Genomic DNA, 24175 nt, shown 5'->3' on the forward strand with positions numbered 1-24175 from the left:
CTCCTGGTTACAGCAGGGGACTGAGGGTAGAGGTAGGACATTTTCAGTGAGGGGACATCAGCTCTGAAACTCCTGTTGGGCTGCCAGAAACCAATTTTTTAAATTGTGTTTTATGCTGTGATGAGATTGTAAAGTTTATTCTCAAAAGTGGGATCTTGGTGGGAGGTGGTTGTTTTTTTCAGGGGGAAAGGTTTTGTTGATTGGTTTGATATTGGTGTTTTTGGGGGATGGAGGAAGGGGTTGTCTCCTTAGGTGAATATAATCAGAATATGTATCCAAATCTTTGTTATTTTCATATTACCTGAAGTCATCGTACACTGATGGAAAAATGAGGTAAAGTATTTGTTTTCAATTGTGTAGCATTGCTGCCACAGAGAGCAGTATTCCTAGTTGTATGACCCTAAATAACTTCTCTAGACTGGCCTTGTGAGATTCTAAATACTCTCAGCTTCCTTAAACTTCACTGGAGTTGTGAATACTCTTGCAGGAGTACCTTGCAGCACTGGCTCCAAATAAAAAACTTTTTTTTAAAAAAGTATAATGCCTCATTGTATGGCCTGCTCAGAAAGCTTTCATCCTGTATAGAATATCCAGCCCAAAGAGGTTGTCTGATAGATTTTTATCTGAAAAAGTAGTATTTATTTGAAAGTGTGATGCCTAATCATTGTAGGTTTAAATATCCTTCTTTGTTCTGCCTCTTAGGCTCTCAGAATCAAATTCAGCCCTGATGTAAGCAGGTGAAACTCCATAGACTCTGAGTTTTCTTACATTTATGGATTTATATCAGACATATAATGTCATTAACTATAGTCTATGTATTTCTTCATTAATAAACTCAATGGAAAGAATGTTATGTTTATGTAACTTACAACATACATATTGCTTTAAACAGCTGAGTGTTTTCTCATCCTTTCAGAAAGCAATGATGCAGTTTGAATGGCATGATGGGACTGTGAAAAATGTTCACGTGGACCCACCAATATTATATGACTATCAGGTGAGTTATTAATATTTGTCTAGTTGGTCCTGCCATCCAGTACTATCCATGCACACCTAGTTATTCCATCTCAGTCATCATCCTGCTCTGAGAAAAGGCCAGCAACAGAGAGGGTTCACAGGCACAGTTGGTTACAAGACGAGATGCTTACAGCTGTCATTGAGTGTATCTGCAGCATACAGGAGCCAGTAACCTGGATGGATATATGAACGGATTCATCTAACAATGAAAAATCCTAAACAAGAGGAACAGGTCTGTCAGGAGCGCTGCTGGACTAGTGCTAAACATGCTTTGTTGTGTAGCAGCTAGTAATTCTGCTGTTACAGTATTAAAAGCAGTAACTCCCAAACCCACCCTAATACAATCCTCTCCTATAATTTCATACCTTAATTACGACTATGTCCCCATTCTATTCCGTCTGAGAAGCAAACAAGTCCAATAAAGGAGACTGCCTAGCAGTCATTGGTCAAACAAAAAAAGTAAAACTAGGCCATACATTGGGCATTTTAGCAAGCAAAGCACTCACAAGCTCCAACAACTGCTGTGTGATATGGCAGGTCTATATGCTGGAATATTTTTGTTTCAGGTGTACTGCTGTTACAGCTAAAAAGAAGCAGTATTGTCAGATGATAGGAGAGTAGACAGACAGGAGTCAGGAGACATAGGCAAAATTCAAAATATAGTCTGATTTCCCATGTGACTTGAAAATTACCCTTTCTATGCCTCAGTTTCTCTTCCATCAATGAATCATGGTAATTCTTACCCACCATTGTAAAGCGATGTGAGATTAATGGATGAAAAGTTCTGTATAAGTACTAAGTGTTAATAATCATCAGAGGGCCATCATGGAAATCTTCACTTTATAGTCCTTAGTAGCTCTGCATATCATATTTGTGAGTCGCATTTTAACTCAGATTTGGATGATCATTCCCACAATAACCTTTCCATGTGTTTTGATGAAATGTAATTTATGTAACCATAAATGCTAGGGCTCACCTTTGTTAAAGAATAAGAAACAGGGAACTCTTATCTCCTGACTATACATCTCTTCCCCCTTCCCCCCCCACATAGATGCACTGGTTTGCCTTATATGTGCAATTCAGGGTACTGTGTAATTCAGGTTTTAGAATGCTCTAAGGTCTTATCTACTCTAGACATTTTGAACAGGAAAAGTGTTGCCAGCATAGTGCAATTATTCCAGCAGGGTTCATTCATGCTTCATTGTTCGTGCTGGTCCATCATGTCCATACAGCATCAGGTTAGACCAGCAAAAGGTATGTTGTATTGTGGATAAGCATTTCAGTGTCCTCCATGCTGCCTTCAGGAACACTGCCTCGTGGGAAATTGTCACTGCTTTATGAGGCAGCTGCTGTATGTTGTGGGATACCTCATTCCACTCAGGAAATTTTGGGAATTTGGGTTAAATGCACACAATTCGTTCCGTTCCACCACATAATCTACTGCTCTCATGCACCATTTTCAAACTCATAACAACATGGATGTGGCACAGACAAGAAACTTTGTTGTATTTTCAAGGCTGCACCAGTCAAGCTCAGCTGAAGATGAATGAACAGTGAATGTAGTGGCTAGGTTATTACAGCCATTCATACAACTGCCTGGGGTGCTCCAGTTCAGTGAATACCAAGTGGCACAATTGGAATGTTATGCGAACCTACGTCAACCAGCACTGGCGTCAAGAACTTTCAGATGCAGAACTCCACATCCCTGCAGTTATGTGATGAGATCACTTGAGTCCTACAGCACAGAAACACCAAGACGAGAGTTGCCCTTACAAGACAGAAATTAATGGCAATCACCAAATGGAAACTTACAGCCCTGGAATGCTGTCAAGTAGTGAGGAATCAGTTTGGCATTGGAAAATCAACAATGAAGGCAGTCGTTATTGACGTATGCAAGGCAATAAAGCATGTCCTGCTATACAGGACAATAAGGCAGGGCAACATGCAGGAAATAATAGATGGATTTAACAACATGGGCTTCCTTAACTGCTGAGACAGTAGACTACGCATGTCCCCATTGTGTGCCCTCTTGACCACCAGCCTCCAGGTAAATAAAATGGGTGTTTCTTGATCGTTATGTAGTTTGGTGGATCACTAAGAATTGATGTACTAACAACACAAAGTTGGCTGGTCTGGAAAAATCCATGACACATGGATTTTTAGAAATACACAACTTTTTGGCCAACTGAAAGCTGGGACGCTTTCCAGACATCCAGTTGACATTAACAGAGTTTCTATGCCAGTTGTGATTCTTAGTGACTCTACCTTCCCTTTGCTTCCCTGGTTTATGAAGCCAAACACCAGTAACTTAGAGAGAAGTAAGGGAAGGTTTAATTATCCCCTGTGCAGCTACAAAATGAACGTGTGTGTGTCTTTGGAAGACTGAAGGGCAGGTATTTCATGGCATGATTCAAATTCAGCAAGGAAATTTTTCCTGCAGGTATTGCTGCATGCAGCAGATTGCATAACATCTGTGAGACCGAGGGTGAAACCCTAATGCCAGGGTAGATAAAGTGACGTGGACAAACAGACTGTTGGCTAAATTCAAACAGCCTGAAAGTAAGCCAGTTAATAGTGCCACCATTAGCCCTGTGTGGGTGAAGGAAGCTTAAGAGTGTCCTCTGATAGTGAGTAGTAGCCTGACGTCTCATGGAATATATACACTGACTGAGCCGCTCTTCGGATAATATGCATGAATGTGATTTGTATTAGAAATTTTAATGAGGATTGCATAAAGACAATTTTTTTTGTAGTGCACATGGATTATTAGCTTTAATATCTTATTGAAATTTTTTATTGTGGTATAGAAGCCTTTCTGGTTATATGAAGTACTTTTTACCACCTCAGACAGCTCTGTAATGCCAAAAAAACACAATAAATATGTGCAGTAACTTTCAACAACTTTGAACTCTATTTAAAACACAGTAAGACGTGCCTCACAAACAACTTTGGATTTATTAACCACACACCATAAACTATATACAATGAAATTTAACATGCAGACTGGATGTCATGCGTCTTGCAGTGTCTAGTTAAAACATTTCTCTTTATTCCCTATGCTGTTTGTCTATTGGAGTTGAGTGTAATGGGAAAGATGTGTGATTCAGGGGTGGAGAGGTGTACTATCCTTGCCAGCAGCCAGTATTACTCATGCTTTAGAGTGGGTGGAACTGCTGCAATGTTATCTTTGATATATTCACTGTTCAACAATGGTGTCTGCTGCTTCAGTAGCAGCAGCATGTCTTTCTGTGTCTGTTTTTCCAGGTCTCCTCCAGCAGATTTCACACCACACCCTAGCATTCCTCACATTTGCCTTGATCTCCTGAAAAATCTCTTTAAATGTGTCCTCCTTTGTGTGGGGCGGTGGGGGGGGGGGAGGAGAGGGATGCTTTGATTGTTACCAGATGTTCTGTAGATGTTGGTGAAGTTCTCCCCACAAAGGTCACTGATAAACAGATTAAACAAACAGCAGTTGTTAGGTTTGAGGATTTAGCATTCTATGGTAGATAGCTACGCCAGCTACTCAGATGCTCTTATCTCGGGCAGTCTACATTTGGGGTTAGCTTCAGAATTATATGGGGATTGTAAGCATTTTAGACCATACAGGATGGTGAGTATATGGGGGGTACTTAACCAGGTCACTTAAATAGGGATGGAGTGGGACATGAGGTACATATAAGAATAGTATAGTAAAGACTGCTGAATTAATTTCGGCAGTTGTGAATCCTTGAGGATTTATCCATCAGACGGATAGTAAAGTGGCAGAGAAAGGAGGTGTGTAAGAGGCCCAGAGGCTGCCTGAGAGTCTATGTAGCCAAGTTGTTTTTCCCAGTGATCCACTCACAGAAGTAGTGCTGAAGCAGCAAGGGAATATGCCATACAATGGTGGTCCAACCAAGGCAACTCGGCCTGACAATAACAAGGAAAAGATTAAATACCACCTGCTAATACAATGTTCCGTAAAATTGTGGCAGCATCCCAAATCTGTATGGGTAAAGGTTAACCAGCTATTCTGCCAGCAGCCCAAGGTACTGTAATGTCAGTTGAGGGTGTGCAAGTTCTGGCATGTCAAGTGTAAAAGCATAATAAGACAAGCCAAAAAACAATTTGAAGAGCATCTAGCAAAAGACTCAAAAGCTAAATAGCAAAAAAAATAAAGTAAGTGTATCAGAAGCAGAAAGTACCAAAAAATCAGTGGGGCCACTAGATGATCAAGATGTTAAAGGTGCACTCGAGAAAGACAAGGCTGTTGTGGAGAAGCTAAATGAATTCTTTGCATCAGTCTTCACTACAGAGGATGTCAGTGAGACTCCCACACCTGAGCCATTCTTTTTAGAACACAAATCTGAGGAACTGTCTGAGATTGAGATGTCAGTAGAGGAAGATTTGGAGCAAATGGATAAACTAAATAGTAATAAGTCACCAGGACCAGCTGGTAATCGCCCAAGAGTTGTGAAATGAGCTCAGATATGAAATTGCATAACTACTGTATGTGGTATGTAACCTATCACTTCAATCATCTCTGTGCCAGATGACTGGAAGATAGCTAAAGTAACGCCAATATTTTTAAAATGCTCCAGAGGCAGTCCTGGCAATTACAGGCTCATAAGAATGACTTCAGTACCAGGCAAATAGGTAGAAACAATAGTAAAGAGCGGAATCATCGGACACACAGATGAACAGGATATGTTGGAGAAGATTCAACAGCTTTTGAAAAGGGAAATCGAGCATTACCAATCTATTAGAATTCTTTCAGAGGGTCAGCAAACGTGGGTCAAGTGGATATAGTGTACTTGGACTTTCAGAAAGTCCTCACTAAATGTTCTTAAGCAAAGTAAGCAGTCGTGATGAAGGAAGGTCCTCTCATGGATCAGTAACTGGTTAAAAGGTAGGAAACAAAGGGAGGAATAAATGGTCAGTTTTCACAGTGTAGCGAGATAAATAGTGGGGTCCCCCAACGATCTGTACTGAGACCAGGGCTGTTCAACATATTCATAAATGATCTGGAAAAGGAGGTAAACAGTGAGGTGGCAAAGTTTGCAGATGATCCAAAATTACTCAAGATAGTTAAGTCCAAAGCAGATTGCAGAGAATTACAAAGGGATCTCGCAAAACTGAGTGACTAGGCAAGAAAATGGCAGATGAAATTCAGTGTGGATAAATGCAAAGTAATCATAGAATGATAGAACTGGAAGGGACCTTGAGAGGTCATTTAGTCCAGTCCCCTGCACTCAAAGCAGGACTAAGTATTATCTAGACCAGTGGTTCTCAAAGCTGGTCCACCACATGTTCAGGGAAAGCCCCTGGCAGGCCAGGACAGTCAGCTTATCTGCGGCGTCCACAGGTTCGGCCAATCACGGCTCCCACTGGTTGCAGTTCACTGCTCCAGGCTAGTGGGAGCTGCAGGAAGGCAGCCAGCACATCTCTTGGCCCATGCCGCTTCCCGCAGCCCCCATTGTCCTGGAGCAGCGAACCGTGGCCAGTAGGAGCCACAATTGACTGAACCTGCGGACGCAGCAAGTAAACAAACCGGCCCGGCCGGCCAGGGGCTTTCTCTAAACAAGCAGCAGACCAGCTTTGAGAATCACCGATCTAGACAATCCCTGACAGGTGTTTCTCTAACCTGTTCTTAAAAATCCCCAATGATCCCCAATCCCCAACCTCCCTAAGCAATTTATTCCAGTGCTTAATCACTCTGACAGGAAGTTTTTCCTAATGTCCAGTCTAAACTGCCCTTGCTGCAATTTAAGTTAATTGATTCTTGTCCTATCCACAGAGGTTAAGGACAACAATTTTTCTCCCTCTTCCTTGTAACAACCTTTTAGATACTTGAGAACTGTTATCATGTCCCCTCTGTCTTCTCTTCTCCAGACTAAACAAACCCAATTTTTTCAATCTTCCCTCATAGGTCATGTTTTCTAGACCTTTAATCATTTTTCTTGCTCTTCTCTGAACTTTCTCCAATTTGTCCACATCTTTCCTGAAATGTGGCACCCAGAACTGGACACAATACTCCAGTTGAGGCCTAATTAGCACAGAGTAGAGCAGAAGAATTACTTCTCGTGTCTTGCTTACAATACTCCTGCTAATACGTCCCAGAATGATGTTTGCTTTTTTTGCAACAGTGTTACACTGTTGACTTATATTTAGCTTGTGATCCCCTGTGACCCCTAGATTCCTTTTCGCAGTACTCCTTCCTCTAGGCAGTCATTTCTCATTTTGTCTGTGTTCAGCTGTTTGTTCCTTCCTAAATGGAAGCATTTATCCTCATTGAATTTCATCTTACTAATGCATGTTGGAAAACATCTTCTCAGCTCTACATACAGAATGATGGGGTCTAATTAGCTGTTACTGCTCAAGAAAGAGATCATAGAGTAATCATGGCTAGTTCTCTGAAAACATCCACTCCGTGTAACAGCAGTCAAAAAAGCTAATAGAATGTTAGGAACCATTAGGAAAAGGATAGATAATAAGGCAGAAAATATCATGCCTCTATGTAAATCGACAGTATACCCACACCTTGAATACTGTGAATAGTTCTGGTTGCCCCATCTCAAAAGAGAGAGATTATAATTGGAAAAAGTATAGAGAAGGGCAACAAAAATTATTAAGGTTATGGAACAGCTTCCTTATAAGGAGAGACTTACAAAAACTAGAACTAGTCAGGAAAAGAGACAAATGGTGGGGGGAGATATGATAGAGGTCTATGAAATCATGAATGGCGTGGAGAAAGTGAATAAGAAAATGTGAAGCAATTAATAGGCAGCAGGTTTAAAACAAATATAAGGAAGTACTTCATACAATGCAGTAAATCTGTGGAACTTGTTGCCAGGGGCTCCTGTGAAGGCCAAAATTATAACTGGGTTCAAAGTGAATTAGATAAGTTCCTGAACGATAGGTCCATCAATGGCTATTAGCCAACATGGTCAGAGATTCAACCCCATGCTCTGAGTGTCCCTTAACTTGTGACTGCTAAAATCTGGGACTGGAGGACAGGGGATGGATCACTCAATAAATTGCCCTGTTCTGTTCACTCCTGAAGCATCTGGCACCAGAAGAATCTGGGACTGGAGGACAGGATACTGGGTTAGATGGGCAAGTGGTCTGATCCAATGTGGCATTTCTTATGTTCACTTCTGTGCTCTGTCCCTACCCTGCTATGCCTTGAATTTTTTGGAAGTTCAGTGTCTCCTTTGTGTCAGCTGTACCCCATAGATGTGCTATGAATGTGTTTGTGGATGTGGTTCTTGGTTTATGGTGCCTTGCTGAGTTGCAAGGAATAGCTTAAAAGCAATGCTGTATTACAGAAAGGCATATGTATGCAAGGCATTGTATACATTCATTTTACATGTTGTGCTAGGTTTTGCTCTGAACATTGCCTAGTGCTACTGTTGATGCAGTTCGACCTTTATAGTAAAACTGCTGCTTAGAAACAGAAGTGTTTTACATGTATATGCTTGTCTGCCGTTTTTATAGGGACAGAATCAAAGGGGAGGTTTAATTATAACTTGGGCATTAGATCTGGATTTGTCTTGGGCCCCCGATGGAGGGTTTGTAGCAGGGGTGGGCAAAGTTTTTGGCCCAAGGGCCACATCTGGGAATATAAATTGTATGGCGAACCATAAATGCTCATAAAATTGGAGTTGGGATGTGGGAGGGGGTGAGGGCTCTGGGATGGGTCCAGAAATGAGGAGTTCAGGATGCAGGAGGGGGCTCCAGGCTGAGGCAGGGGAGTGGGGTGTGGGGGGCAGGTGAGGGTTCCGGCTGGGAGGGGGGCGGGCTCTGGGGGTGGGGCTGGGGATGAGGAGTTTGGGGTATAGGAGAGGGCTCTGGACTGGGACCAAGGGGTTTGGAGGGCAGGAGGAGACTCAGGATAGGGCATGGGGTTAGGGTATGCGGAAAGGCTCAGAGATGCAGGCTCCAGGCGGCACTTACCTCAACTGGCTCCCGGAAGCAGCAACATGTCCCTTATCCAGCTCCTATGTGGAGGTATGGTCAGGCGGTTCTGTGCACTACTCCATCTGCAGGCACCGCCCCTGCAGCTCCCATTGGCTGTGGTTCTCGGCCAATGGGAGCTCTTGGGGCCGGGGCAGTGTGCAAAGCAGAGCCCCTTGGCTGTCCCTACACATAGGAACTGTAGGAGGGCCATGTACTGTAGGAGGGAGCCCTGTGGAGCAGCCTCTGACCCTGCTCCCATGCTGGAGTGGGGCAAGCCCCAGATCCCACTCCCCAGCGGAAGCTCAAGGGCCAGATTGAAACAACTGGCGGACTGAATGCAGCCCGCAGGTGTAGTTTGCCCACCCCTGGTTTGTAGTAGTAGCAGACGAAGTTTGCAGATGTATGTTGGGGGCAGGGCTGTGGTAAGGCTCTATGGCGGGACATACTCTCTCTGGCTAATGTAAACATACAGGCTTGCGATTATCAGACCCAATTATAGTTTATTAAATATACTAGTATTGGTAAATTGCAACTACCAGATTCTCCCTCTTACAAGGATGGCACATGCGTTGCCACAGGGCACTTGCACAGTTGTCTGGGATTTTGGTTGTATATCAAACAGCTCCTGGCTGTTGCTCAGCTCGCTGTAATCATCATCATCACCATGCAATGCCAAGCACCTTTTCCTCATCCCGCTATGCAGGGAGGGGTTCCTGGGCTCTGTGGGATGCTGAAGTGTCCGCAGTACATTTTAGAGGTGGAGATAGGAAACCCTGCTTGATATAGCATCAAGCTATGCATAAAGGGGCAGGGCTTGCGGGAAGCTCCAGACCTCCTCTTGTGCTCCTTGACCTTTTGGTAGACTTGTCTCCCTTCCTTTTCCTTTGACTAGCATTGGGTCTCATCTCTGGTGTTCTCCCTGGATTTGAATCACTTTTGAAAGATTGGCATATATATCTTTCTTATTATAATAGTGCCATAGTTGTGCCAGAACATGCTCCTTTCCCCAGAGCCCTAGAAATTCAAAGACCTAAATGCCAGTGTCCCTCCCCATGACTGAAATCAAGCACACCACTACCTCCGTATGACGCCACCCAATATAACACAAATTTGGATATAACGCAGTGAAGCAGTGCTCCGGTAGGGCGGTGCTGCACACTCCAGTGGATCAAAGCAAGTTCAATATAACATGGTTTCACCTATAATGCGGTAAAATTTTTTGGCTTCCAAGGACAGCGTTATATTGAGGTAGAGGTGTATTTTATATGCTGTGGAGCAGCTTTGCCTCTAATGAGGAAGTTTTAAAGACTGGAGTTATAGCCAAAATGATTGAAAATTAATTGCATCAAGTGATGTTAACAGATGATGAAAATGCACAGAGGCCAATTATGAGCAAGCTAAACTATCATCTGACATTCCTGTGGTCAGTGCAAATTGTGAGGGTCAGAGAACCACGGAGCCCTTTTAGTTTCTTCTTCATTTTCTGTGTATCTTATTTGCAGATGTTTTAACAGAATACATGAACTGTAAAGGTACTGGAAACTTTATCTACTTTACCATAACTGATCATTTCCCTCAGTTTAAATACTTGGATTTTATTCACTAAAATGTGTATAGTTTGTAATAGTCATTTATCCTTTTTTTAGGTCAACAAATATTTGGAAATACAGATTTAGTCTGAAATAGAAACATGTTAATTTAGATTATTTTTAAAATCACCATTCATCAGTTGTCTATATTTTGTTCACAGAAACAGCTTGATAGAATGGTGAGAACGTATGAGAGGCGAATAGACTGGCTTTCTATGGCTAGTAGAAGAATATGGGGAACTGTTTGTGAACTGAGGTATTAATATTGGGCATTGTGGGTCCCTGTTGCAGAAGTGGCATCCTAATTTGGCAGTGTTAACTTTGTGCCTGTAAATGAGTATAGAGACACAGTACAGAAAATGTACACTCCTAAATGCATCATTTGCAGATAAGTGATGTGTGCATGAAAATTGATATTGTACTGTTCAGCATGTAGGTGTATATTTTTATTATTGATGATGGGGTGTTCACTGGACCATAAAGACACTAAAGTTCAAATATACTAGAAAAGAAGCCATAGCTTCAGTGAGACCAGTTAAAATGCACATTTAAATGTGAGGTATCTAGGAAATGACCCTTTGGGAAATGTTCTGTCTTAAATCCTATGTAAACAGAGCCTGATGTGTATAGCCATAAAGGCTGAAACATTAAGACCCTTCCTGCAAAGCATGTTGGGCCATCTGTACACCTCTACCCCGATATAATGCGACCCAATAAAACACGAATTTGGATATAACACAGTAAAGCAGCTGTAGGGGACCCCGGAAGACTGTGTCACGGCCTAGTTAGGGCTTTTCGCTTTCTCGGTGGTAGGTTATTATAGGACACAGTATGCCAGCAGATGCTGCTTCTAGCTGGTTAGAACTGCCTTTGCAGAAACCCCCTGGCCATAGGCCAAGGGAGGCGGCCATTGTTGATGGAAAGCCCTGAATTGCATATGTATGTGCTGCTTTGCATAGTATTACCATGATATAATTGCTGCGGGCTATTGATTGCACATTCGGACTCCGTACCAGGCCGAGCTTTTTCGTGCGCTGGGTTCCCCATCCCAGTGACAGCAACACTTGAAGTCCCCGTTGCGGGTGCGTCACATTACCTTCATTAAAGCCAATTAATTCACCGTGTGTGTGAGCCTCGTCCTTGCAGAGCATCCAGGCACATAACAGCAGCGCTCCGGGGAGACTGGGCTGCGCACTCCAGTGGATCAAAGCAAGTTTGATATAACGCAGTTTCACCTATAATGCAGTAAGAATTTTTTGGCTCCCAAGGACAGCTTTATATCGGGGTAGAGGTGTACTTAGTGCTAAAGCTTCCTACTGTGAAGTCTCAGACAACAAATCTTCCATCCAGCCCCACTCATAGACTGAGTCCTTTTTTCCACAAAAACTGTATATGGAGTTATGAACCACAGTTAAAATGATGGGAGACCTTTCTTCTCACCTTGGAGCTGTATTGCATGGGTCCAGGTCCAGCATTAGGATAAAACAAAGCACGCTCAGTGTGGATTAAGTAAGGGCCAATCCTGGAAACACTTACCAGGACTATTCATGTGTTTAAAGTTAGGCATGTGCATTATTGTTTGCTGGATTGGGACCATAATACAGCTCAATCCCATTATGTTAGATAGTGATTATTTAAAATCAAACAGTCACTGACTAACTATGCTATAGATCAGTGATACTCAGACTGAGGTTTCTAAGCCGCAAATGATTCTTTAATATGTCTCTTGTGGCTATTTGCAGCACATGATATTAAAACACTGTGATTTAATTATTAACCAATCAGAATGTTTTTACTATATTATTAACCAATTGTAGTTGATACAATGATAATACTTGGTCAGTCATTTTGGTGTGTGTGTGTGTAAGGGCTGCTGATTAATCGCAGTTAACTTGCAATTAACTCAAGTAATTTTTTTGTGATTAATCACACTGTTAAACAATAGAATACCAATTGAAATTTATTAAATATTTTGGATGTTTTTCTACATTTTCAAATATATTGATTTCTATTAAAACACAGAATACAACTCATACAGTGCTCACTTGATATTTATATTTTTTATTACAAATATTTGCACTGTAAAAAAGATAGATAAAAGTATTTTTCAGTTCACCTCATACAAGTACTGTAGTGCGATCTCTTTTTTGGGAAAGTGCAACTTACAAATGAATATTTTTTTAATTATTTTATTTTTGAGTGCAATATGTAACAATTAAAACTTTAGACCCTATAAGTCCACTCAGTCTTACTTCTTGTTCAGCTAATTGCACAGACAAACAAGTTTGTTTACATTTACAGAAGATAATGCTGCCCGCTTGCTTAAGATGGCACTTGAAAGTGAAAAAGGCATTCTCATGGCACTTTTGTAGCCGGCATTACAAGTTATACTAGCGCTGTCAATTAATCGCGGTTAACTCAAAAAAAAATTAATCATAATTAATTGCACTGTTAAACAATAGAATACCAATTGAAATTTATTAAATATTTTGGATGTTTTTCTACATTTTCAAATATATTGATTTCTATTACAACATAGAATACAAAGTGTACACGTGCATCCGACGAAGTGGATATTCACCCACGAAAGCTCATGCTCCAATATGTCTGTTAGGCCAGGTGCACACTACAGTGTTAAATCGATTTAAACAGCGTTAAATCGATTTAACGCTGTACTCATCCACACTACAAGGCACTTAAAATCGATTTTAAGGGGTCTTAAAATCGATTTCTGTACTCCAGCTAAACGAAAGGAGTAACCCTAAAATCGATATTACTAAATCGATTTAGGGTTAGTGTGGACGGAAATCGAAGTTAATGGCCTCCAGGAGGTATCCCACAGTGCACCAGTGGCCGCTCTGGACAAGTAAGGGAACTCTACTGCACTGGCCAGGTATACAGGAAAAGCCCCGGGAACTTTTGAATTGCATTTCCTGTTTGGCCAGCGTGGAGCTCTCAGCAGCACAGGTAACAATGCAGTCTCCTGAGAATAGGAGAAGAGCTCCAGCGTGGAACACACAGGAGTTATTGGATCTGATCGCAGTATGGGGAGAAGATTCTGTGCTATCAGAACTGCGTTCCAGTAGACGAAATGAAAAAACTTTTGAAAAAATTTCTAATGCCATGAGGCAGAGAGGCCATAGCAGGGACTCGGTGCAGTGCAGAGTTAAAGTGAAGGAGCTCAGACAAGCGTACCAGAAAGCCAAAGCAGCAAATGGCAGATCCGGATCTGGGCCAGAAACATGCCGCTTCTATGCGGAGCTGCGTGCAATTTTAGGGGGCTGCGCCACGACAAGCCCCCCCTTGTCTGTGGATTCCGAGGTGGGGGTAATAATCTCAGCCATTGCTGACGATTCTGCGGAGGGTGAAGATGAGGAGGAGGAACAGGAGGACGAGATTACAGAGAGCACACAGCAGTCCATTCTCCCCAACAGCCAGGAGCTTTTTTTCACCCAGACAGAATTACCCTCCCAGCCCTCCCAAGCCACTAGCCCAGACAATGAAGCCATGGGAGCGACCTCTGGTGAGTGTACTTTTTTAAATATAAAACATAGTTTAAAAGCAAGCGTTTTTTAATGATTGATTTGCCATGAGGGCTTGCATGCATTAGCTGGCATTAAAGTTACTGGAAAAGTCTGTTAACATGTCTGGGGATGGAGCGGAAATCCTCCAGGGACATCTCTATGAAGCACTCCTGTAGGTACCCCAAAAGCCTTTTCAGAAGGTTTCTGGGCAGGGCAGCCTTATTCCGTCCACCATGGTACGAAACTTTACCACGCCATGCCTGGAGCACGTAATCGGGTATCATTGCATGACAAAGCCTAGCTGCGTATGGTCCCGGGGACTGCTGGCATTCAAGAAGCATAATTTCTTTTTCTCTGTCTGTAATCCTCAGGAGAGTGATATCGTTCATGGTCACCTGGTAAAAGTTAATGTATTTTATTAAGGGGACAGAGATGACCATTCCTACAGTGATGCTTTCCTGCGGCTTAAAAGAAATCCTTCCCTTGCAGTTAGCCATGCGGGGGGAAGGGAAAAAGCTGCCCATTACTACGAGGAGGTGTCTCTAATGGCGCTGACCTTTTTAGCATTTGGGCAGCAAGAATTTTTGCTGCTAATTGCCAAGGGAGGAGGGGTGAGGGGGAGGGGGTAAGGTTTCAGTGACCTGCCATTACAGCAGACATGCAGAGTGGGGGGGGGGGGGGAAATTCACAATTTCCTCTACTGCTTAACCTTTCTGATGGCATAAGAAAAGAAGCAAAAGATGTGCTTTTTAGCAGTTTGGCTGCCCAGCATGAATTTTACCTGCTAATAGCCAGGGGTGGGGGGAAAGGAGGAGGTTGTACGGTTAACTGCCATTAGATGTATGCCTTACCATGTCCGCCTGCAAGCTGATTTGTAATCCCCGGACCTGCGTCTGGGTTGATCTGTTACACCACAGCCGCAAGCACTAAATACTAAAAGAATCCAAAGGCGGCCTTGTAGTGAAGTGACATGTGCTACGTACGGTGAATAGTGTAGTTCACTGTGAAAGAGTATAACCATTGTTCTGTGAAATGTATCTCTTATGATCCTTCTATCACTCTTTTCCCCTACTCATGCAGCTGCACATTTTTCAAGCCTCCCTACTCCAGTCCGAAAGATAGGTCAGATAAGGAGGCTGAGGAAGAACAGGACACGGGAGGAGATGTTCACAGAAATCATGGCAGTAACCCGCAGTGAAAGAGCTCATCTGGGGGAGTGGAAAGACGTGGTAGCAAAGTACAGGAAAGCTGCCAGTGAACGTGAGGACAGGAGGGACCCTTGAGATGAGATGTGGCGGCAGGAAGATCAGCGGTGGCGGGATGCAACGCTGGAGCTGCTGCGCGATCAAACTGACATCCTCCGAAGTCTGGTGGAAGAGCTGCGGGGTCACAGAGTGCCACTCCAGCCCATGTTTAACCTCCCTCAGTACTCACCATGTCCCATATCTTCCACACCCAGACGTGTAAGAACGCGTGGGGGAAGGCTTTCTGCACCTGCCCACTCCACCCCCGTGAACAGTCCAACCAAAAGGCTGTCATTACATTGAAATGTCCTTAATGACCTTTTTCTTCCCTCCTATACTCCTCCCAAACCACTCCCGGGGTACCTTTTTATTTCTCTTACTCTTCTTATAATGACATGCTATTCAAAGCAAGTGGGAGGTTGGGTTGGTTACAGGGAATGACTTTATTTCCATAAGCAAGCTGTTAGGGAAGGGTGGAGGGTAGGTTGCTTGCAGCAGGAGTCAGTACAGGGGGGGGAGGTTCATGAAGGGGAAAGAAACACAGCAGTCACCCCTTACCCTGGCCCATGATGAAACTTGTTTTTAGGCTTCCTTAATGGCCTTTTTCTTCCCTCCCATCCTCCTCCAAAACCACTACCGATGTACCTTGTTGTTTCTCTGTAATATATTTTTAATTACATACTTTTTAAAGCAAGAGGGAGGGTGGGTTGCTTATAGGGACTGACTTTTAATAAAGAATACAAGGTTTTTAAAAGATAGTAACTTTATTTCCATAGGCAAGCTTGTTAGGGAAGGGTGGAGGGTAGGTTGCTTGCAGCAGGAGTCAATACGGGAGGGGGGGAGGTTCATGAAGGGGAAAGAAACACAGCAGTCACACTGTACCCTGGCCCATGATGAAACTCGTTTTCAAGCTTTCTCTGATGCGCGCCGCTTCCTGGTGTGATCTTCTAATTGCCCTGGTATCTGGCTGCACGTAATCAGCGGCCAGGTGATTTGCCTCAGCCTCCCACCCCGCTATAAAGGTCTCCCCCTTACTCTCACAGAGATTGTGGAGCACACAGCAAGCAGCAATAACAAAGGGGACATTGGTTTGGCTGAGGTCTGAGCAAGTAAAGTTCTCCAGCGACCTTTGAGACGCCCAAATGCACATTCTACCACCATTCTGCACTTGCTCAGCCTGTAGTTAAACAACTCCTGACCACTGTCCAGGCTGCCTGTGTATGGCTTCATGAGCCATGGCATCAAGGGGTAGGCTGGGTCCCCCAGGATAACTACAGGCATTTCAACATCCCCAACTGTAATTTTCTGGTCTGGGAAGTAAGTCCCTTGCTGCAGCCATTTAAACAGAGTAGTGCTTCTGAAGACACGAGCGTCATGAACCCTTCCTGGCCATCCCACGTGGATGTTGGTGAAATGTCCCTTGTGATCCACCAGTGCTTGCAGCACCATTGAAAAGTACCCCTTCCGGTTTATGGACTGGGTGCCCTGGGTGCCAAGATAGGGATATGGGTTCCATCTATGGCCCCCCCACAGTTAGGGAATCCCATTGCAGCAAAGCCATCCACTATGACCTGCACGTTTCCCAGAGTCACAACCTTTCGTAGCAGCAGCTTAATGATTGCTTTGGCTACTTGCAACACAGCAGCCCACACAGTAGATTTTCCCACTCCAAATTGATTCCCGACTGACCAGTAGCTGTCTGGCGTTGCAAGCTTCCAGAGGGCTATTGCCACTCGCTTCTCCACTGTGAGGGCTGCTCTCATCCTGGTATTATGGCGTTTCAGGACAGGGGAAAGCAAGTCACAAAGTTCAAAGAAAGTGCTCTTATGCATGTGAATGTTCCGCAGCCACTGCGAATCGTCCCACACCTGCAAAACTATGCGGTCCCACCAGTCTGTGCTTGTTTCCCGGGCCCCAAATCGGTGAGCAATGGGTAGAACCTCCCCCATTACCATCAGGAGCTCCAAAGCGCGGGGGCCCGCGGTTTTGGAGAAATCAGTCTCCAGATCCTCATCACTCTCGTCGCCGCGCTGCCGTAGCTGCAGCCTCCTCTCCTGCGTTTGCTGTTCATGGTTCAGCATAGACAGCACGAGAACGCGTGAACTGTTTACAACGTCCACGATCAAGGTACTGATCAGACCAGGGTCCATGCTTGCTGTAAAATGGCGTTTGCTCACTTCACCCAGTAAAAAACGCGCGAAATGGCTGTCTGCTGCTTTCAGGAAGGGAGGGAGTGACACTGTACCCAGAACCACCCACGACAGTGATTTTTGACCCATCAGGCACTTGGGTAGTAACCCAGAATTCCAAGGGTCAGGGAACACTGCAGGAACTATGGGATAGGTACCCACAGTGCAACGCTCTGGAAATCGATGGATGCCTGGGACCATGGACGCACACCACCGACATAATGTGCCCTAGTGTGGACGCGTAAAATCGATTTTATAAACCCTGTGTTATAAAATCGATTTTACTAATTTCGATTTTAGTCTGTAGTGTGGACGTGGCCTTAGTCTATAAGGTGCCACAGGACTCTGCTGCTTTTAAAGTGTACTGTGCTCACTTTATATTTTTTATTATAAATATTTGCACTGTAAAAATGATAAACAAAATAAATAGTATTTTTCAATTCACCTCATACAAGTTTTGTAGTTCAATCTTTTTATCATGAAAGGGTAACTTACAAATGTAGATTTTTTTTTTTTTGTTACATAACTGCACTCAAAAACAAAACAATGTAAAACTTTGGAACCTACAAGTCAACTCAGTCCTACACAGCCAATCGCTAAGACAGACAAGTTTGTTTATATTTACATACTGCTGCCTCCTTCTTATTCACTCGAAAGTGAGAACAGGCATTCTCATGGCACTTTTGTAGTCGGCATGTCAAACCATTAAAAAAATTAATCATGGTTAATCGCAGTTTTAATTGCACTGTTGAACAATAATAGAATATCAATTGAAATTTATTACCAATATATTTTGATGTTTTTCTACATTTTCAAATATATTGTTTTTAGTTACAACACAGAATACAAAGTGTACAGGGCTCATTTTATATTATTTTTGGTTACAAATATCTGCACTGTAAAAAAGATAAAAGTATTTTTCAATTCACCTCATACAAGTACTGTGGTGTGATCTCTTTATCATGATAGTGCAACTTACAGATGTAGATTTTTTTTGTTAAATAACTCAAAAACAAAACATGCAAATGCCTGTTTTCACTTTCGGGTGACTGTAAATAAGAAGCGGGCAACATTATCTTGTTTATTCCATACTAAGCGTGTTTTGTTTTACTCTAATACTGCGGGGGTGAGGATGGAAGAGATCTATTACTTCATAGATTTTAAGGCCAAAACTTGAACACTAATTAATTCAGTAGTGATTAAAATATCTAAACAGAGAGACAGAAATATTGTCTTTGATTTGGGTCTTTTTTAATTAAGGCATGTGTTCCTTGTTTAGGGTTGTTATACTTGTTGATATCTCTGTAACAAATTCCTTGTACATCATTCATATCCAACATTCCTTGCGACTTTTACTTGAAGAACAAATGTCAAATAAGGATTTCTTCAATATTATAGCGTAAGTAACTGATAAAAAATATTTTTCTTTAAACAATTACCTATAACACATTGTGGGCAAGCAGTACACTGGTAGCTAAATAGAAAAATGACATGAAAGGTGACTAACTAGCTGTTGAAGATTGTCAATGTCTTATCTGATTTAGATGATATTTTACATATTTTTGTGATAGCCTATGAAAGCCACCCTAATTTGCCTGTATCGCTATTTTAAATAGTTGAAAGTGGCCAGTCTGGTAATTAAGGATCATCATCTACTTTATGATGTTTATGCTGCATGATTTACACATTTCAAATAACAAATACTGTGCATATTATAGTATTGAGAACAGTTGCAAAATTCAGGTGTCAAAAACATCACATTTTTTTAAATAATTGGGTTTCTCAGGTCCCTCCACTGCAAAATCCCTCTTGCAATTTACAAGAGTCATAAATACAATAGTGTGTGAACTTTGAATAGTGTTTTTCCTAGTATACAACAATGCTAAAATTCCTTAATACACAGGTAGGTGTGAAATGTTCAGTGGTTTGAAACAGAAACTGATATCGGATGACAAACATCTGTAATGCTAGATTTTTTCTAGGAATTTACATTGTACCCTTTATCAGAGGGTAGCTGTGTTAATCTGCCTCTGTAAAAAGCAACAGAGTCCTGTGGCACCTTTAAGACTAACAGATGTATTGGAGCATAAGCTTTCGCGGGTGAATACCCATTTCGTCAGATGCATGACGAATTGTATCCTTAGGAGCTATAATTTGAAAATGTAACTGCTGTTTTTCTTCTCCAAAGATTTGGAAGTGACATCAAGTCTTGGAAACCAGAAATGGTTCCTTGTAATCCAGAAAATTTACAAAGTGCCTGGAGGTACAATCAAATTATAACTTGCTTATATTTATGAACAGAACCAAGTTTAACCAGAGAAGTTAACAATTTTGAAGATTTAAAGTTTAGTATGGTGTGCTGTACTATAGTTTGTGTAGTTCTACTCTGAAAAATGGCTTGTGAAAACATCATGATAGCATTTAATATTTAGTGTGTTAAAATTATTTCCATATCGTACGTGCTCCATTTGGAAGTATATATACTGGCACCACTCTGCATGCCAAATTATGCCCTCATTGACCCTATGCAGTCCCATTGTCTTCAGAAAACCTGCACAGATGTAACTGAATGGAATTATGTGTAGAATTATGAATTAACATGGAATCTCATATTACAGCGTTCCTTCATAATGTGCATTAATAATCCTTCTGCCTTAAAACTGTGCCTTGACCCTTTTCAGAGTGACTAGTTTGCTGCTGTGGCTGCAATTCAAAAATTAGGCTAGTCCACTTGGGCCATTGTATCATCGGACTGTGCTGAGTGTCATAATTCAAAAGCCATTTCTATATTCCAGTGCATCACCATGAGATTTTAGTTTGAGATAGTGGGTTTAATAACTTTTATTGCTTCTTTGCATTCTGATTATTAGTAAAACTCTCTTTCTAGGTGGGTGTTGAGCCTGCAGTGCAAAGGCAGTAGAAATTTCATGAGTGCTCTAAGAAGAGCAGTGGAAATAGACCTCAAAGATAAAGACAAACATGTATCTCAAGGACTTTATCTGCTTACCACTGGAGTTCCTGACCAGGAGATGGTGGGTATCGATACAAAATTTTGCATATTCTTTGTAAATATTTATCGCTTATTCAGAATTAATCTCAAACTTTTTTCAGCTGCCTCCTGTAGTTTGGTGATAGAACACTTGTCTTTCATATAAGTAAGCCCATCAACCAAACCAGGATCTGTGACTTCACCTCCTGAAATTATTCATTCTTATATAATTCAAGGCAGGAAATATTGCTGGGTGAATCTCAAAAGGTTCTGTATGTTTTTCTGTGACCCACCCCCAACACTCACTGACACCGTAAATTCCTTTTCTAGTGACAGCAGGATCTTCCTTGTCCACTCCTGCCTCTATTTGGCAAATTCTCATCAACACACCCCCCCCCGCCCTGCCCCTTCTGCAGGAGAAGACAACAGTCCACTCCCTCTTCAGCCAAGCCACACATCCTTCTCCAGACAGAAGAGGATTTAAATTATAAGGAGATATCTCTCATCAGTTCTGTAACTAATTCTAGACTACATTTACTTAAAGTTAAGCTCTGAGGGTCAGATCCTCAGTGGGTATGAAGGGATACAGTGACTTCAGTGGAATGACATTGATTTACACCAGCTGGCCCTACAGGTCAATAAAATAGTCACTCTTCTGAAGTTGATGGTGGTAGCCTTTCTTTTTGTCTTGTAGCATGCAGTTAGTACTTACGTGGCTGATGTCTGTGGCGGTTGTGATTTGCAGCTTCATGTCTGTCTGTTCAGTATAAATGGTTTTGACCCCAATGGCATTATTCCATCTCGTTATGCCAGTCCAAATGAAACCGCCAGCACGTTTAGAGAAATAGCACATGCTGCCAATGGAAGGTTTCATTGGTTTGGAGAAACAGGTGTGTTTTTCAACTTTCATCTTAATACATTCCTCCTCTGGGCAAGTCTGTAATGCACTATTACATGCAACTGTTTCCTAAGATAAATATCTTAACACAGTGTAAAGGAGAAGCTATTATACTGGCACTGAAATAGACAGAGTACTCATCCCAGTTAAGGCTTCTAGGCGCTACTGCAATATCAAAGTTTAATAATGATGTAGGATTTCTGTACTTTAGTATTTTAGAACCTACCATATATACTCGTTCATAAGCAGAATTTTTTTAGTAAAGAAGGGAAGTACCAGAGAAGGGGTGTTGACTTATGAATGAGTATAGAGAGGGAGAGGTGGGACACAGCCCCTCCCCCCAACAGAGGGAGCAAGGATAGGCAGCAGAGTCAGAAGGGAAGAGGCAGGGCCAAAGTCTTTCCGCTTCTGGCCACGCTGCTCTCCCCCCAGCCTCGGAAGCAGCCGTAGCTCCAGGGCTGGCAGGCTGCAGCTGTGCCACCTGGCCCACCAGAGCACTCTGTGGCTGTGCCATCCGGGCCAGCCCGCTGGAACATGCTGCGGCCATGCCACCCAGTCTGGCCTGCCGAAGCAGGCTGCAGCCACGCTGCCTAGCCTGCTGGAGCAGCTCCAGCCAGGCCAGACACATCCTACCCAGATAAGGTGGGAAGGGATGGGATGGGGAGAGTTTGGGGGTCCCTGGCTATGGGTAGGGTCATGAAGGGGTGGTCATAGGGGTTACTCTTCTGACCCCCAGCTTCTCCCTCCAAAAAAATTTCCCCACCAGTTGCTGTCCTGGCCCGTCAGGGTAAGCAGCTTGCACTCCTGGACACTTTGTTTACTTAGGTTTACTTCCATGCCTGCAGACACTTGAGGTAAACAAACCATCTCGGCCCACCAGCAGCTTATCCTGATGGCCTGGGAGCCAAAGTTTGCTGATCCCTGAATTATAGGGTCAGCTTATGAACAGGTTATAAAAAATTTCTATTTTTACTTATCCATCATGGGGGGGTCGGCTTATAAACGAACCGGCTTATGATCGAGTATATGCTAATTAGAAACTAATGTAATCATACGTCAACTCCGGATAGGCATTTCTAAAGACAAACATTTTGAAATGTTTAATTAATTATGAAGTGTGGGATAAATTATATCTAGCCCTTATGAAGTACACACTTCACTTTTTTGTTCTCTTTTTCTGTTGATTTCTTTGTGTGCTCTGCCAGTTGCAATATACTTTCATTAAAATAATTACCTATGGATAAACATATGTTTAATTACCAGGTATTTATGAAAGTGATGATATCAGTATTATTGTATCTGAAATGGAAAAAGCAGTCAACTACTCCCAAAAGGTATGCTTTAAAAAATACCATTTTATATTTTCTTTAGAAAATAGCTCTACAATATTTATTCAGTTGATGATGTTCTGGCATTAGCTACACAATCAAAATACTGCATGATTTAGGATGATATAAAATAATGTTTAAAGTAAAAATAGCAGCAAAGAATCCTGTGGCACCTTATAGACTAACAGACATTTTGGAGCATGAGCTTTCCTGGGTGAATACCCACTTCGTCAGACGCACGTAGTGGAAATGTCCAGGGACAGGTGTATATATATATATGTAGGCAAGCTAGAGATAATGAGGTTAGTTCAATCAGGGAGGATGAGGCCCTGTTCTAGCAGTTGAGGTGTGAAAACCAAGGGAGGAGAAACTGGTTTTGTAGTTGGCAAGCCATTCACAGTCTTTGTTTAATCCTGAGCTGATGGTGTCAAATTTGCAGATGAACTGAAGCTCAGCAGTTTCTCTTTGAAGTCTGGTTCTGAAGTTTTTTTGCTGCAGGATGGCCACCTTAAGGTCTCCTATAGTGTGGCCAGGGAAGTTGAAGTGTTCTCCTACAGGTTTTTGTATATTGCCATTCCTAATATCTGATTTGTGTCCGTTTATCCTTTTCTGTAGCGACTGTCCAGTTTGGCCGATGTACATAGCAGAGGGGCATTGCTGGCATATGATGGCATATATTACATTGGTGGACGTGCAGGTGAATGAACCGGTGATGGTATGGCTGATCTGGTTAGGGCCTGTGATGGTGTCGCTGGTGTAGATATGTGGACAGAGTTGGTATCGAGGTTTGTTGCATGGATTGGTTCCTGAGCTAGAGTTACTATGGTGCGGTGTGCAGTTACTGGTGAGAAAATGTTTCAGGTTGGCAGGTTGCCTGTGGGCGAGGGCTGGCCTGCCACCCAAGGCCTGTGAAAGTGTGGGATCGTTGTCCAGGATGGGTTGTAAATCTCTGATGATGCGTTGGAGGGGTTTTAGCTGGGGACTGTATGTGATGGCCAGTGGAGTCCTGTTGGTTTCTTTCTTGGGTTTGTCTTGCAGTAGGAGGCTTCTGGGTACACGTTTGGCTCTGTTGATCTGTTTCCTTATTTCCTTGTGCGGGTATTGTAGTTTTGAGTATGCTTGGTGGAGATTTTGTAGGTGTTGGTCTCTGTCTGAGGGGTTAGAGCAGATGCGATTGTACCTCAGTGCTTGGCTGTAGACAATGGATCGTATGATGTGCCCGGGATGGAAGCTGGAGGCATGAAGGTAGGCATAGCGGTCGGTAGGTTTTCAGTATAGGGTGGTGTTAATGTGACCATCACTTATTTGCACCGTGGTGTCCAGGAGGTGGACCTCCCGTGTAGATTGGTCCAGGCTGAGGTTGATGGTGGGGTGGAAGCTGTTGAAATCATAGTGGAATTTTTCCAGAGTCTCCTTCCCATGGGTCCAGATGATGAAGATGTCCTCAGTGTAGTGTAGG

At 42.7% G+C, this 24175-nt stretch overlaps 1 protein-coding gene across 7 annotated transcripts in view; it reads left to right on the forward strand.

Moving 5' to 3' along the window:
• Positions 1 to 24175, forward strand: part of VWA3A (von Willebrand factor A domain containing 3A) — a 98013-nt gene that overhangs the window by 34566 nt on the left and 39272 nt on the right. For 4 of the 7 annotated variants that reach the window (XM_030577895.1, XM_030577891.1, XM_030577894.1 and 1 more), the window contains exons 15-21: positions 917 to 997; positions 10706 to 10800; positions 18781 to 18900; positions 19690 to 19764; positions 20389 to 20533; positions 21185 to 21380; positions 22652 to 22722. In XM_030577895.1, coding sequence (XP_030433755.1) covers positions 917 to 997; positions 10706 to 10800; positions 18781 to 18900; positions 19690 to 19764; positions 20389 to 20533; positions 21185 to 21380; positions 22652 to 22722 — 783 coding nt within the window. The remainder of the gene's footprint in view (positions 1 to 916; positions 998 to 10705; positions 10801 to 18780; positions 18901 to 19689; positions 19765 to 20388; positions 20534 to 21184; positions 21381 to 22651; positions 22723 to 24175) is intronic. The other 3 variants (XM_030577896.1, XM_030577897.1, XM_030577898.1) reach the window with 3 other exon arrangements.

This window comes from Gopherus evgoodei, chromosome 10, assembly GCF_007399415.2.
Source record: "Gopherus evgoodei ecotype Sinaloan lineage chromosome 10, rGopEvg1_v1.p, whole genome shotgun sequence".
In the NCBI taxonomy this organism is placed as follows: Eukaryota; Metazoa; Chordata; order Testudines; family Testudinidae; genus Gopherus; species Gopherus evgoodei.